General features: G+C 39.2%; 1 protein-coding gene across 3 annotated transcripts in view; it reads right to left on the bottom strand.

Annotated features, from left to right (window-relative positions):
- Positions 1 to 14781, bottom strand: part of Supt3h (SPT3 homolog, SAGA and STAGA complex component) — a 332054-nt gene that overhangs the window by 198822 nt on the left and 118451 nt on the right. The window contains exon 1 of one of the 3 annotated variants that reach the window (XM_085832580.1): positions 9506 to 9523. The exons of the other annotated variants lie outside the window; for them this stretch is intronic. Coding sequence (XP_085688706.1) covers positions 9506 to 9519 — 14 coding nt within the window. The 5' untranslated portion in view covers positions 9520 to 9523. Of the gene's footprint in view, positions 1 to 9505; positions 9524 to 14781 lie in introns of those variants that run through there. 3 annotated transcript variants of the gene reach the window in all.

Genomic DNA, 14781 nt, shown 5'->3' on the forward strand with positions numbered 1-14781 from the left:
GCACTGCACTGACCCAGTAGCATTTTATTTTGTAAATCTTGAAACCAGACACTCTGAAGCTTGCAATTTTCTCCTTTCCTCTCACTGTGACCGTCCCCTGACCCCTGTGTGCGTGTGTGTGTGTGTGTGTACATGAGTGCGTGTTGTGTTGTGCTGTGTTGTGCATGTGCACATGTGGAGGTCAGAGGACAACTTGAAGGACTTTCTCCTATCAAATGTTCTGGGGACAGAGCTTGGTTTACGAGGCTCGGCTGTCCTCCACTGAGCTCTCCAGTTGGTTCTGCTTTTGTCCTTCCTTTGAAACTTTTGGCTATGTTTTTTTTCCTTTTATTAACCCAACTGCAGTTTTAATTTTATTATCAACAAATAAAAGCAAAATTGGAAGTAACTGACAATAAATTTAAGAAGCATTTTCTCTCAACAGCCATAGGCTCAGAGTTTTGATGTTTTCTGAAGGTGTTATCAATGATACTGTTCTAAAGTTCTGACTTATAGGAAGATAGTAATTTACATCCTTCAAATTAACATTACCTTTGTACCCTGTGATTGTGATATTTTTGGTCATGTCTAACACCTTTTAAAGCATTTTCAATGTACAAGATTTTTACCATTCTCTATATACAAAATATGATTGCAAAGAACAACTGACTTCTTTTCCAGAGGAAACACTTCCTATCTTACTTCCCTTCCTGCACTGTGTGATAGTTTCAGTCTAACAGAGAGAACTGGCTCTGTAGTAACTATGTCCTAAGGAGGCTGACCATGTTAATTGTTTTGAGCAGATTTTCATTTATAACGCATTGGTTTAATACACACGTTGACTACTGCTCTCTATGGGTTTATCTCTAGAGCGCAGGGATGATGTGCACCTGTGTCTGTACCACCTCTGCATTTTCTGTAGAAATACTCATCATCTAAGGTAATTTAAGGGCACCTCTTACCCCTCTGAACTTGAAAGTGAGTCCTTACTGGAGACATGCATTTCAGGAAGGGGGAGGTGCACTTAGAAATATATGTGTGAGTACAAAGAAAGAGAGGTAGAGTGTGAAGCAGGAGCCCCAGGTTAGCATCTCACTGCTAAGGCTACCACAACACTGCCTAGGTTTTTCCTTCTGAGAGAACATACATTTCCGTAACCATACCCAAGGATCCTGAGCTATAATACACTGAAAACATGGTTTGAGTTCTCAGGTGCTATGACTTCAAACCAATATCTTACTCTTTTGTACATACATTAAAATCAGTGACATTTATTCCTTAATGTTCTTTCTGATTTTAGTGTGATTTACAAAGTTACAGTAAATCAAGAATATATTTTCTCTAATTATATCTCTTATACAGGACTGAGCTTAACAATGTGTTTCACACCCACAAGGTGTCTTAGTCAGGGTTTCTATTCCTGCACAATCATAAGGACTAAGGAGCAGTTGGGGAGGAAAGGGTTTATTCCACTTACACTTCCACATTGCTGTTCATCACTGAAGGAAGTTAGGACTGGAACTCAGGCAGGTCAGGAAGCAGGAGCTGATGCAGAGGCCATGGAGGGATGTTCCTTACTGGCTTGCTTCCCCTGGCTTTCTCAGCCTGCTCTCTTATAGAACCCAAGACTAGCAGCCCAGAGACGGTCCCACCCACAAGGGGCCTTTCCCCCTTGATCACTAATTGAGAAAATGCCTTACAGCTGGATCTCATGGAGGCATTTCCTCAACTGAAGCTCCTTTCTCTGTGGTAACTCCAGCTGTGTCAAGTTGACACAAAACTAGCCAGTACACAAGGTAACCACAATACTTCATGCAGACATGGGTTTCTAATAACAATTAATCCAAAAACATGCATATTAATAGTTTACATGTCAGTTTTGAAGTGAAATTGCTGTGTGTAAGCACAAACCACAAACATCTATTTAAAGTTTAGAGGGTCCCCCGCTCCAGAGATCCTTGAAATTAAGAAACGATCTACAACTTAACTGTAAGATTAAATTTAAAAAAAAAAAGTCAAACAATCACTATATAATGATCAAAAGAATCAGAGAAGGTAATACAAAAATCTCAGAAGATAAAGTGGTTTTATAATGATTATATCAAATTCAACTGTATAGAAACATCAAATGTTATTTCTTAAGCACCCAGGGTGATAAAATGTCTTTTTACTGTAATTTCACATGTGGAAACCAGCAGATGCTATTCTCATTTCTTTATTGTATTTTCCTCATCTTCTGCCTTGACTGTACATTTAGATGCTAGTTATAATATTCCACATGGTAAGACATTAACCCAGCATGGTTTGACTCACACTGCTGTCTATTCTGCAGATTCCTTTCTCAGATGTGACAATAAAAACTCAGGGAAGTGTGAGTGACTATGTCAAGATAATTTGCCCAAGAAGAGCAAAAATATCAACACAGGTCTTTCTGCCACTATTTCCAAGGCACTTTTTACTAATGGGTGACTAACAGTATTTATTAAATGAACATGCCTGGGTTTTCTTGTAAGAATCACATGACTTCTAAATAACAGAATAAGCTTTTCCTGTGGCATATTAAGTAAAAATAAATAATACTAATAACAAAGGCTCTAAACTTCAGAAACAGTCGAGTAAGCACTGATCAGAATCTTCATGCTAGGAGCAAATACATTCAATCCCAGATTTTAAGATTTTAAGATTGCCTTCTACCTCTTGGGGTGTGGGGGGAGAGCAACTGGGATGTACAGTGAATAAGATATATGGATGGGTGGTTGGGTGGATGGATAGATGGATGGATGAATGGATGGATGGATGAATGGACAGGCAGACAGACAGGAAAAATATTGTTTTCTAGCAATAGTTGGAAGGAGAGGAGGGGGCAGGTTTGTGCGCGCCCTGACTCGCCAGCAAGAGACGCTGCAACAGGATCCTTCTGCACACGTTTATTGGGAGAGCTTGATTGCAGAGGTGAAGTGACCCCAAGCCCAGAACTGGTGCTGCTTATATAGGCCTAGGAGAGGCGTGTCTCACACCTGGATTGGTTGTGCTTGGATTATGCTTACCACCTCATTTGCATGCCTACATCTGATTGGTTAACTTGTCTCTCATCTGATTGATTAATTTTTGTTAATTCTCAAAACCTCATCTTGGCAAAAAAAAAAACTTTACTGCCTATGTATGTGTGGTGGCCAGCGGGAGCCAGCGCCACCCTGTAACGGCACATATGGCTTCCCACACGCAGGGAAGGCACTCTGATAGAGACAGTAATTAGGGACTCCAGAACACCACAGGCTATCACTTTGAAGGCTGGCACTCAGAACACAAATAAGATAATGCAAATAATGCAGTGGGTGTAGAAGTTACTCCTGCTGACATTGGGCAGAACTCGGTTATATGTACCAATCAAAAATTAGTGGAATCTGAGAACCTGACCTTGGTACTAAGAAAGAAAAGTGGTTTAGTGAGTACATGAGTTTGATCACATCGTTTCAACATACATCCAAAATATAGATCTAAAACATGTAGTCCTTACTCCACAGAGCAAGGTATCTATGGAGGATGTAGTCAGACGTAGATAAATGGTGCCTTCTTCAGGCACCTTCCACATTATTTTAGGAAAACTGGAGCCTGCCAAGTCTGCTAGACTGCAGGGACACCTTCTGTTTCCACTTCATCAGCATTAGGATTTTAGGTGGGAGACCCAGCTCTGCATTTACATGGGTGCTGATGATCAAACACAAATGATCAAGTTTTGGCAGTGAGTACTTTACTAACTGTGGTGGTTCGAATAAGAATGACCTGATACACTCATATATTTCAATGGCTAACATCAGGAAATGACACTAAAGAAGATGACTTAGGCTGAGGAGATGTGGTCTTCTTGGAGTAGATGTAGAGTTGTTGGAGAAAGTATGACACTGGAGTGGCCTTTGGGGTTTCAAAAGTGGAGGCCTGGTCCAGTCTAAGTCTCTCTCTCTGCTGTCTGTGAATCACAATGTAGAACCCCCAGCTACTTCTCCAGCACCATATCTACCTATTAATTGAATCACTTCCCTAGCCTTGGATTCTTTCTTTGAACCTTCTCTGTAAATGAGATGCACCAGCTAATACAGGACTCAGTAGTAAAACACAGGAACACTTCTACTGAGGTGAGGAACAAGACACAGCTACCTGCTAATTAAGAATCTTACCAGCAGTGTAAACAGAAATCCTCATTATAGGAAGTGCCAAGGATGGAAAACATGTCAGAAAAAATAAAAACAAAAAACTGTTCACATGTGTATAGGATAAACTTCTCACCCCTGATGATTGCATCAAGTATCACAAATAGTGTTTAAGAACATAGGAAGGAGGCCACATACAGGAATAACCAAAAATTATAACTTTCATATTTATCATCACTGATAATAACAAGTTCCATAAGAAAATACAAAAATTTACAACAGAAACCAAGAAATATGCAACCTGTATAAGAAGAAACTTCTCTTAATATACATGTTCTAAAAAATATCAGAAATGGAAAACCATACTAGCCCATGTACAAAGATGAGGTAAATCTTTGGTTGTAGCAAAAGCATCAGCCCTGTTTCCCAATTCAGAAATTCAAGACACTCAGCATAAATTTGGAAATTTATCTGGAAGAGGAAATATAGTAAACTGGCTAAAATACATGAGTATATAGTCTTCTATAATGGTCTGAGAGTGAACCTAGCCTTTGGACAGACACTCTGTGGGAATGCCACCACAGCACTGAGCTCCTCTATGAGGCACACTGGCACTGCTAACTGATGTGTAAGATGTTGATTTTATGGCTGCTGCACCCATTAGGCATTCCCACTTTGTATCATCTTGCTTGATTCACTTAGGTGATCCAGGTACATTTAATATTTCAAAAATGGACCAGGGCACAGCAACATAACCATTTCTCTAAAAATCCAACTTTGCCTTTCTGTTTATCTGCATATATGTCCATGCACTGCTTGTGTGTCAGGTGTCCATGGAAGGCAGAGAAGGGTATAGGAGCCCTGGGAACTAGAGTTACAGGCAGTTAGCTCTCATTGGAAAAACTCAGGTCTTCTGGAAAAGCAGCCAGTACTCTTATGCCAGTGACCCATTTATGTATTCATACAAATTTACTTTTTATAAAAAGGTGTGTGTGTGTGTATGTGTGTGTGTGTGTGTGTGTGTATAGGGGTGAGTATATATGCAAGTACAGGTGCCCATTGGGGCCAGAAGAGAGTATCTGAACCCCTGGAGCTGGAGATAGATGTCTGTGGGCCATCTGACAATGGTGCTGGGAACCAAACCTAGGTCCTCTAGAAGAGAACTAATTACTGTTAAAAGCTGAGCTATTCTCTACTTCCATTTATTAGACAGCATTCTATGTACAGAAACAGGTGATGGAGAGCTCACATATTATATAGTATTCATATTAACCAAGGCAGTTTTAGCTTATATGCACTTAAAATAATCAGGAAGTTTACATTCTTGGAAATGCTAAGACTATGCAAAGATCAATATACATAAACTACACTGTTACATATGGGAGTGAAGCAAGCAAATGCCTAAGTCAGACCTCAAGGCTGGTAGCTTCATGAAACAATAAGGTTTTTTTAACAATGAGGTTTTTAAAAACAGATGAAATTATGTGTGGATGCAGTCAAGTATACTCATGCACTCATGTGGAGGACAGAGGATATCCTCCGATTTTGTTCACTGGATTTGCTATCCTTTCTTTGACTGAGGGTCTCTCATAGGCCAAGCAGGCTAAGTAGGCTAAGGCAGGCAAGTAAGCTAGCTAGGAAGCCCCCGGAAGCTCTCTCTTGCTTCCCCAGTGCTACCATATAAGCTTACTCCATCATTTTAAAAATGGGTTCTAGAGAGCAAACTCAGGGCTTTTAATGATTCAGCAAACTGTCCAGCCTTCAACATGAAACACTTCTGGTGGCATCTGGGACACCACCTTCTACTGGATTTCCTTGATCTTCATGGCAGCAACATCTCACATTCTGTGGTTGTTTCCTTCATTTCTGGAAATAACTCACTCAAAGTGATTCAGGGCTCAGACTAACTTTGTTATACAAATACACACCTCTATGGATAAGTGGTCTCCCTAAATTCTACCACATGTCCCTGAAGCAGGACAGACTTTCTTATCCAATTGCTAAGTTAGCATAACAAAAAGAATGCATGCAAATCTCAAACCCAAATTTCCTCTTCTGAATTTTAGTTATTAACACATCGCTTTGACACAATTATACCACATGGATATCAGATATTACTGGCACTATCATTCATCCAATTCTCCAGAATTAAGGCCTCAGAATTATCTCTAAATTCTTTATTTTGCTTGTGTTCTATATTGGCTCCATCAGTAAATATTCAACTACCTTGAAAAGGTCCCCAGAATTGATGAGCTGGGAGCATAGCTCACTAGAAATCTTCTTGCCTAACATATATAAGGTTCTGGGTTCGAGTGTTAGCTCTGCCCTCCTAAAAAATTATAATTCTGGAATTGCTCAGAAACACCTCAAGCTACTAATGCCCTAATCCAAAAGACCATCACCTCTGATAAGAACTACCATTGCCACAGCATATCTCCTATCCTCCTACATGCATCTCCAGTAACTCTGTCCGTGTGAGTCTCCTCACCTATATTCTCCAAGAAGGAAAACATAATTCAGTCAGGTATGGTAATACACACTTGTATTCCAACAGTCAGGAGGCAAAGAGGAGATCAATGAGCTCCTTGCCAGCCTGCACTACACAGTGAGACCCTGTCAAGCCATGAAAATTTTATACATTTAAATAAAACCATGATTTCTATGGCCAACAAGAGCTAGCTTGTGTCTTCATCTACTGTAGTCCTTAAACTATCAACTTCCCTGCCGTTCTGAAAACACACTAAACACTCCTATCTAGACGTTTTTTATACTTCCTATGGAGTATAAAAAGTAGATGGAGATTGCTCTTTCCCTAGAGATTGCATAATTTCATCCAAATTTCCCTTCAAATTGTCCCTTCAGAATGGCCTCTTTTTGGTCATCACATTGAAAAGACTAGTTTCTATATTTTTTCCTTGTACCTTTTATTCCTAGGTAAGATGGCAGGTGCACACGTCAATGCCCAGGGAAGCCTCACAAGTGCAGACACTTCATTCTGCTGACCAAACTTGTGAAGAGAACACCACAGACGGTGCCACTCTGATGTATTCCAACAATGAACAATAATTCAATAGGGATTTTGAACGAGTAAGTCTTTTAAGGAAGAGATGAATAGCAACGATAAAAAAATCATTTGCTTACAAATGTCTCATGTTCATGAATTAGCTCCAATCACCTCGTAAGAAGTACTTGAATATATACCCATGTAAAACCCTTTATATATTCTGCATAGACTTAGTTTTTGCTGACAGGATGTGGAAAAACATCTTTCACATAATTTAAAAGTCAAGAAAGTATGATTGTTATCTTCATATTATAGGCATTTAGAATAACAATTTTACTCCAACAAGACAGTAGGGAAGAGAGCAGATAGACGGGTTATCTACCCCAGCTGTCTTACGGGGCTTACTTGCTTTTCTAAGTCGGGTGCTCTCTTTTAAGGGTTCTCTCACATGAAGGCATAAGCATAAAGTATAGTCGAAGCTTGTGAAGGTAAGCGGTAAAGGGAGCTGTTAGTTACAGTTACTAGGATGCTTATATCAAGGTCTTAGCAACAGCTGTCAATCCAATTCTTTATGCAGTCATGCTGCCTCTCACCCAAACAGAAAGCATTGTGAGTCCGTTTAAAATAGAAGATCTTGTCTGAGGAGGCAGTTTCTTTGCAATTCACAACTAATTAAAACAAAGAAAAGCCTTCGGAAGAATATGTTGTTTTATCTGTATCAAAACATAGGTCATTTCATATCTGGACCATCCATTCACTCATCCAAATTTTATTTACTACTGGGGTCATCCTTATTTGTAACTTCCTAGTATTTTTATAAGTCCTGGGGATTCAATCCTAGCACTGGAAAATATATATGCACTAAGTATTCACATTCCAAAGATTGTAAAACTTTTAGAAACAAAATACCTAAGTTATAATGCTTAGTGAATGTTACTTTAAAAATAAAATAACTACAAATGGGCTGGGTAGGCCATACCTTTAAGCCTAGCACTCAGAAGGCAGAGGCAGAAAGATCTCTATGGATTCAAGGCCAGCTGGTCTAAGATGCCAGTTCCAGGCCTAGTAATGATACATAGAAAGACACTCTTAGAACAAACAAACAATCCTGAAAGGAAAGAAGAGAAGAAAACTTGAAGGAATGTGTTTGGTAACTTTGGGAGCCAGAGAGACGACTCAGAGGTTAATATCACTTTCAGTGCTCTTGCAGAGGACCCAAGTTCAGTACCAAGCACCTACATTAGACAGTTCACAAGCTGCTTTAACTCTAGTTCCAGGAGATCCAACACACTCTTCTGCAATTCTTGTATACCTGCACTGCTATGCACATGACCTCACACTACCCCCAACAAATAAGAATAAGATAATATATTCTTAAAGAGAGATAGCATGCCTGAGTCCCTGGTTTACGGACGGTCATGTTTTCTATGGAAACGGTAGTGTTTGAGCTAGATTTGGAGAATAAAAGACAAGACATTTCAAAATACAAATCAATGAGTCTGAAAAGGATAGCACACCAAAACTAAAACAAACAGAAACTAAAACAAGAGAACCTTACTGGGAATACCAGAATGTGTGACTAAGGTGGTTCCTCCCAAATTCTAGACATATATAAAACTGTAAAGTTTTTTCATAAAGATAGAAAATTCAGTTTTACCTTATTGACAATTAATTGAGATGTTTTAAAAATGAATCACAGGCCGGGCGTGGTGGCGCACGCCTTTAATCCCAGCACTCGGGAGGCAGAGGCAGGCGGATTTCTGAGTTCGAGGCCAGCCTGGTCTACAAAGTGAGTGCCAGGACAGCCAGGGCTACACAGAGAAACCCTGTCTCAAAAAACCAAAAAAAAAAAAAAAAAAAAAAAGAATCACAGGAAAGGGGTTAAGAAGGGTGATATTTTAGGTCACAGTGCTCAGGGAAGAAGCCTGAGGACTACAGCAATGGGCTGTATGGTGGCTGTTAGGAACCATTCCTAATGAACACTACACATAACTGAGCATCCTGTCCATGAAGTACGTAAATGCCCAGTTCTAAAATACACACTTTACAGCAAATGATTTATTATCTGACATTCAAATGAACAAGGATAAAAGAAGACATATGTTGAACTTCACAAATTAATGTTTATGTGATATTATAAAATATTTCAAATATACAGTATACAATTAAGAAAAAATCTATCGATGATTAGATTTTAAAATACATTGCTTTAAAAGTAGTGCTTTTAAATGTTTATGCAAGGTATTGGTAATTCATCCTTATGACTATATAATTCAGAGAATTATCAACACTTATAATGTAAGAGATCCCAGGACAAATGCTCCTAAGACACACAAAGGTTTAAAAATATAGTCCACATTATTTGCATACATACCTTGTTTTCCTCATTGTCTAAGACTAGCAGAACCAAGGAAACCCACATCCTAAGCCACAGAACAGAGACACCTGGTTTCGTTCTTATCACAGGATGACAAATGCTTTCAATACCCTAATAGCACAGACATCCTCAACATTTGTATAGTGTTTTTTAACTAACAAAACTGTGTGTCCTTCCTGAGTTCTAGAATGGTAAAAGGCTCAATCACTGCAAACACTTCTTAGAATACCTTTGTCACTCCATTTAAAGAGACAGGGCCAAGAGCCTGGGCTTCACAGCATTCTGTTTCTTTTGTTGCTCTAATGCTTACATGGTTGAGTGTGACTTCAGAAAGGTTCTATAACTCATCTTGGTGGTGCACGATTGAAATCCCAGCACAACAGGCAGAGGAAGGATGAGATCACAAGAGAATCTACAAGTTCATGACCACCCTGGGCTACACAGGCAGATAGTCCCTGAAAACCAGACCAAGGAGGGGACTGAAAAGAAACCAGAAAAAAAAAATAGTCTCTCTGGGTTTATACTTATAAATATATCTACATGTCGATATCTTCTTTGGTAGGAAAATAGTAATGATTTTCATCAGTACAACAAAGAAAAGATTTTAATACTCTATTCATGTTATAGGAATTAAAAACATGAGGAAACACATATTTAAAAAGGCTTGTCTTTCCGTGTGTGTGTGTGTGTGTGTGTGTGTATGTGTGTGTGTGTGTGTGTGATTAGAATGATGAAAAGAGCTATTAGTTTTCTTTATTTTTGACCAGTATAATTTTATAACAATTTCTAAGGACACTACTTTATAGTGTTTTGTAATTTAGCTTTTTAAAATAAATTCTAAAATTAATGGCATTATTCTCATGGTTCCAGTGAAAAATAATGCTAATTTAGGTAATCTAGTTAAAATGTTTTTTAAAAAATATTTCAAGAATGTAACAGCTATCAACGTATTTGCTTTAAAAGCACGAGGATCTGAGTTTTCTGAGTAGAGTGGTCTGTACTTGTACTAGTAATGCTAGGGAAGCAATATGGGCAGATCCAGGGGCTGGTTGTGTGGCCACCTGGTATAACCATGCCTAGTTGGCTAGCTCTGAGCAAATGGGAAATCCTATCTCAAAAACAAGGTGGACAGCTGCTGAGGAAAACACCTCCGGTTGGTTTGCTCTGGCTTTCACTCATATGTAACAGACAGGCATAGAGACCCACACAAACACACATACACATTTTCATATACAAACAAACAAGAATTTGGCAATGCCATTCATAACTGATCTCTGTAGATTTGATCACAAAAGTGCAAATAACTTAAAGAAGTGAAATGAACCTGGGCATAGTGGCACACTCGGGAGGCAGAGGCAGGCAAATTTCTGAGTTTGAGGCCAGCCTGGTCTACAAAGTGAGTTTCAGGACAGCCAGGGCTATACAGAGAAACCCTGTCTCGAAAAACCAAAAAAGAAGAAGAAGAAGAAGAAGAAGAAGAAGAAGAAGAAGAAGAAGAAGAAGAAGAAGAAGAAGAAGAAGAAGAAGAAGTAGTAGTAGTAGTAGTAGTAGTAGTAGTAGTAGTAGTAGTGAAATGAATTCCCCATGCCATCCAACTATCAGGCAAAAGCAGCTTTTCAAATGAAAAGTACTGTTAGGAGGCTAATGTCTTTTGTTTTCACCATCCAGATGACAACTCCATCCTAATCTTCCTATTCATTACACTGTAAAGACTTCAATGATATCATAATGCTTGGAAAGACATGCCAACAAGGCACAATCAATTTTGAAATGCTCTGTTAACTCTACAAGGCTGTCACTTAAAACAGATTTCCAAAACTCTAATTACTATTTTACATAGGAGATACCAACTCCTGGTTTTCTTCAGTTTCTGTCACCCCTAGTGCAAATTAAAAGCCCCTACCTAGGCAGGGCGGTAGTGGTGCACGCCTTTAATCCCAGCACTTGGGAGGCAGCGGCAGGTGGATTTCTAAGTTCCAGGCCAGCCTGGTCTACAAAGTGAGTTCCAGGTCAGCCAGGGCTACACAGAGAAACCCTGTCTCGAAAAACAAAACAAAACAAAACAAAACGCCCCTATCTAAAGACACAGGAGAACCTGAGCCCCCCACAAGAGACTACAACTCAATTGTTCTTGAAATGAACAGCCAATGTTGAAAATCTTTACTCTGTATCATAATCAGCATCCTAAAATGTGTATTTCTAAAATTACTCAAAACTATCTATTACAATTGCTTTGCAACTCAAAGCCCTAATGAGGTCATTATTTCCTAACTTTAATCTATACAGAACTCTGCTGCCTCTACAATTTGACTTGACAAAGTATAGTGTCTCTCGGAAGCATTGGCTCTGTCTGTCTATAAAACTGACTCTTGCGACCCAGGATAAGAAATGCTAGTTTGCAGCCACTTTATAAACCTCAGCTTGGCCACAGACACCTCAGAAGACATGGCAATTATGCAGAATAATACCTGTCTAGAGATCACATCTTCAGAATCTTGTTATGGGAAGGATAAGAGGACACCTATTACCTAATATTAGTGCAATGCATATAGTAGCCTACAGGAGCTTCCTTGTTCACCTTAGTGCTATGGTATAGAAATGGCATCCAAAAATATTTCTATTACCCACCACAGTAACTCTCTTGTAATTCATTATTATGAATGCACAGAACCAAGGGTCAGATCCTAATGTGAACATGTTCCACAATACACAAGCTTGCTTATCTATGGAAATAATGAGAAAATGACATCAGACACCTTACTTCAAATTACTCTGCAGAAGATAGTGCTTGCTAGTTATTCAATTTTGCTCATGAAGGAAGTACAAAGGAAGGAGGGTAAATATACTCAAACTAAAAGGTCAAAAATAAACCCTTTATTGTGACTGTTTATCCAACACTACTTGGTGTATTCCAAAATCCATAGGGAAATGTGTCAAAATAAAGGTGGAGTCCTGCCCTTCTCCACCTTCACATATTCCAGTCCTACTGAAGAGGCAAGTTGCTTCATACTCCAGTCACATTTACAAGGGACCAGGCCCTTACCATTTAAGGACTCAAGTGCAGAAAGCAAGGCTGGGATCGCGAATATCAGCCAGAGCCATGCAGTTTGGGTTGTAACTCAAAATTTATCTACATAGTTTATAATCAGGGAGAGTTTTTCTCTCTCTTTTTCTAAAATTTGTGGTGTGTGTGTTTGTGTGTGTGTGTTTGAGAGAGAGAGAGACAGACAGACAGACAGACAGACTTGTTTTGGATCCTCAGAGCTAGTTAAAGGCAACTGTGAGAGGCCCAGTGTGGGGCCTAAGAACCAAACTCAGATGCTCTGGATGGATAGGAAGTGGTCTTTACAGCTGGACCATACCTCCAGCCCTAAGATCTCATCTCTTAAAGAGGCTAAAATGTATATTTCTACATGGCTTGATCATAAATTTAAAGCTATAGGGTTAGGGATGAGGCTCATCTATTAAGATTTGCCCTAGGTCACTAGCAGTGAACACACCAAATGTGCGGTACATCCTGAGATGCTAGCACTCGAGTGCTGGAGGCAAGAGGATCAGCAGCTCAAAATCAGTTTCTGTTTCAGAAGGAGCTCAAGACAATCCTGGGATATATCAGACCTTGCCTCAAATAATAGAAGAGAAATGGCTGGGGATGAAGTTCAATATTTAAAGTGTGTGCCAATGTGAATGGAACCCTGAGGTCAATTCCTAGTTCCCCATAAAACTGAACATGATAATATAAGGCCTGTAATCCTTCAATGCCATCATTGGCTATATAGTAAGTTCAGGGAAAGTATGGGCTATATAAATGCCTGTCTCAAAGATAAATGAATGAAAAATGTTTATAACTTTGAAACGCTTTCTTTTCTGTGAACACTGAGGCCCAGATATAGTTAGCATCTCGTTGCTTTTTCTTTGTTGTTGTTGGTTAGTGTCTTAGTTAGGGTTTTACTGCTGTGAATAGACACCATGACCAAGGCAAGTCTTATAAAAACAACATTTAATTGGGGCTGGCTTACAGGTTCAGAGGTTCAGTCCATTATCATCAAGGTGGGAGCATGGCAGCATCTAGGCAGGCATGGCGCAGGAGGAGCTGAGAGTTCTACGTCTTCATCCAAGGGCTGCTAGTGGAAGACTGACTTCCAGGCAACATGGGGGAGGATCTTATGCCCACACCCACAGTGACAGACCTATTCCAACCAGGTCACACCTATTCGAACAAGGCCACACCTCCAAATGGTGCCACTCCCTGGCCCAAGAATATACAAAGAGTCACAGTTGGTCTTGATCTCAAATTATTTTAATTAATTGTATAAGTCAAATATTAGCACATTTCAATTTGATCATTAGAGAACACTATCAGAAAGGCAATAATCAGCCTATCTTCTCTCTTGAAAGTAGACTGAGATGGTGCTATTACATCTGCCCATCCAGAAGGTGGAGTCAGGGTCAATAATCTCAACACCAAACAAGTCTGGGTCTGAAATAATCAATTATGGCATAGTTATCTGAGAAGAAAAACAGAACTTTAATATACTGTCTAGAAAGAAGATCCAAAGGTGGCCATAAATCATGGTATACTAATAACATATTAATGCAGTGATTAAAGCCAAGGTCATTTACAATAACACTAGTATGTTTCAATTAAGCAGTCATTTGGCAGGCTGAGGTATGACTCATTTATATTCTTATCAATTAAACTACAAAATAACTAGAACACAGTTTACACTAAAAGTTACTAATAAGAAGCAAGACTCCAAAGGCAGCAATTAAAAGTTTCTGAAATATTCAAGGAGATCTACCAAGTGATCTATAGCAAACACTGCGAGAGCAGAACAACAGTACAGCTTTGGGGTTAAAAAGAAAATGTGTCAAATGTATGAACGAGTGATTTCTTGGGAGCAGTCTAAAATTAGATGACCAAAAATATAAGCACTATGGCTCAAGTGTGGAGATACAAAGATTTTCCATGAAAACGAGCAAGTATAACACATATAGATTCTGCAAGCAAAGCAAAACCTGAAACTGAAAATATTGTTTTAGCTGGTAAAAACATTTTTATATGTAAGTGAATTATGGTGTTTCCTAACTGCCTGAAGTGCTTAGTGAATTGACATTTTTAAAAATCTGTACAATTTGTATGCTTCAATGGGAAAAATAGAGCAAGAAATTAAAGTATAAAGGCAAAGAAGCGATGGACACAGGACAAGTACTGGGAAGCAAACTGTGCCCAGAGGACTGGCTCTGCAGTCTGAACCCACAATCCCAAGCCC

The sequence above is a fragment of the Mus caroli genome, unplaced genomic scaffold, assembly GCF_978045245.1.
Source record: "Mus caroli unplaced genomic scaffold, Mus_caroli_1 scaffold_18, whole genome shotgun sequence".
Lineage (NCBI taxonomy): Eukaryota > Metazoa > Chordata > Mammalia > Rodentia > Muridae > Mus > Mus caroli.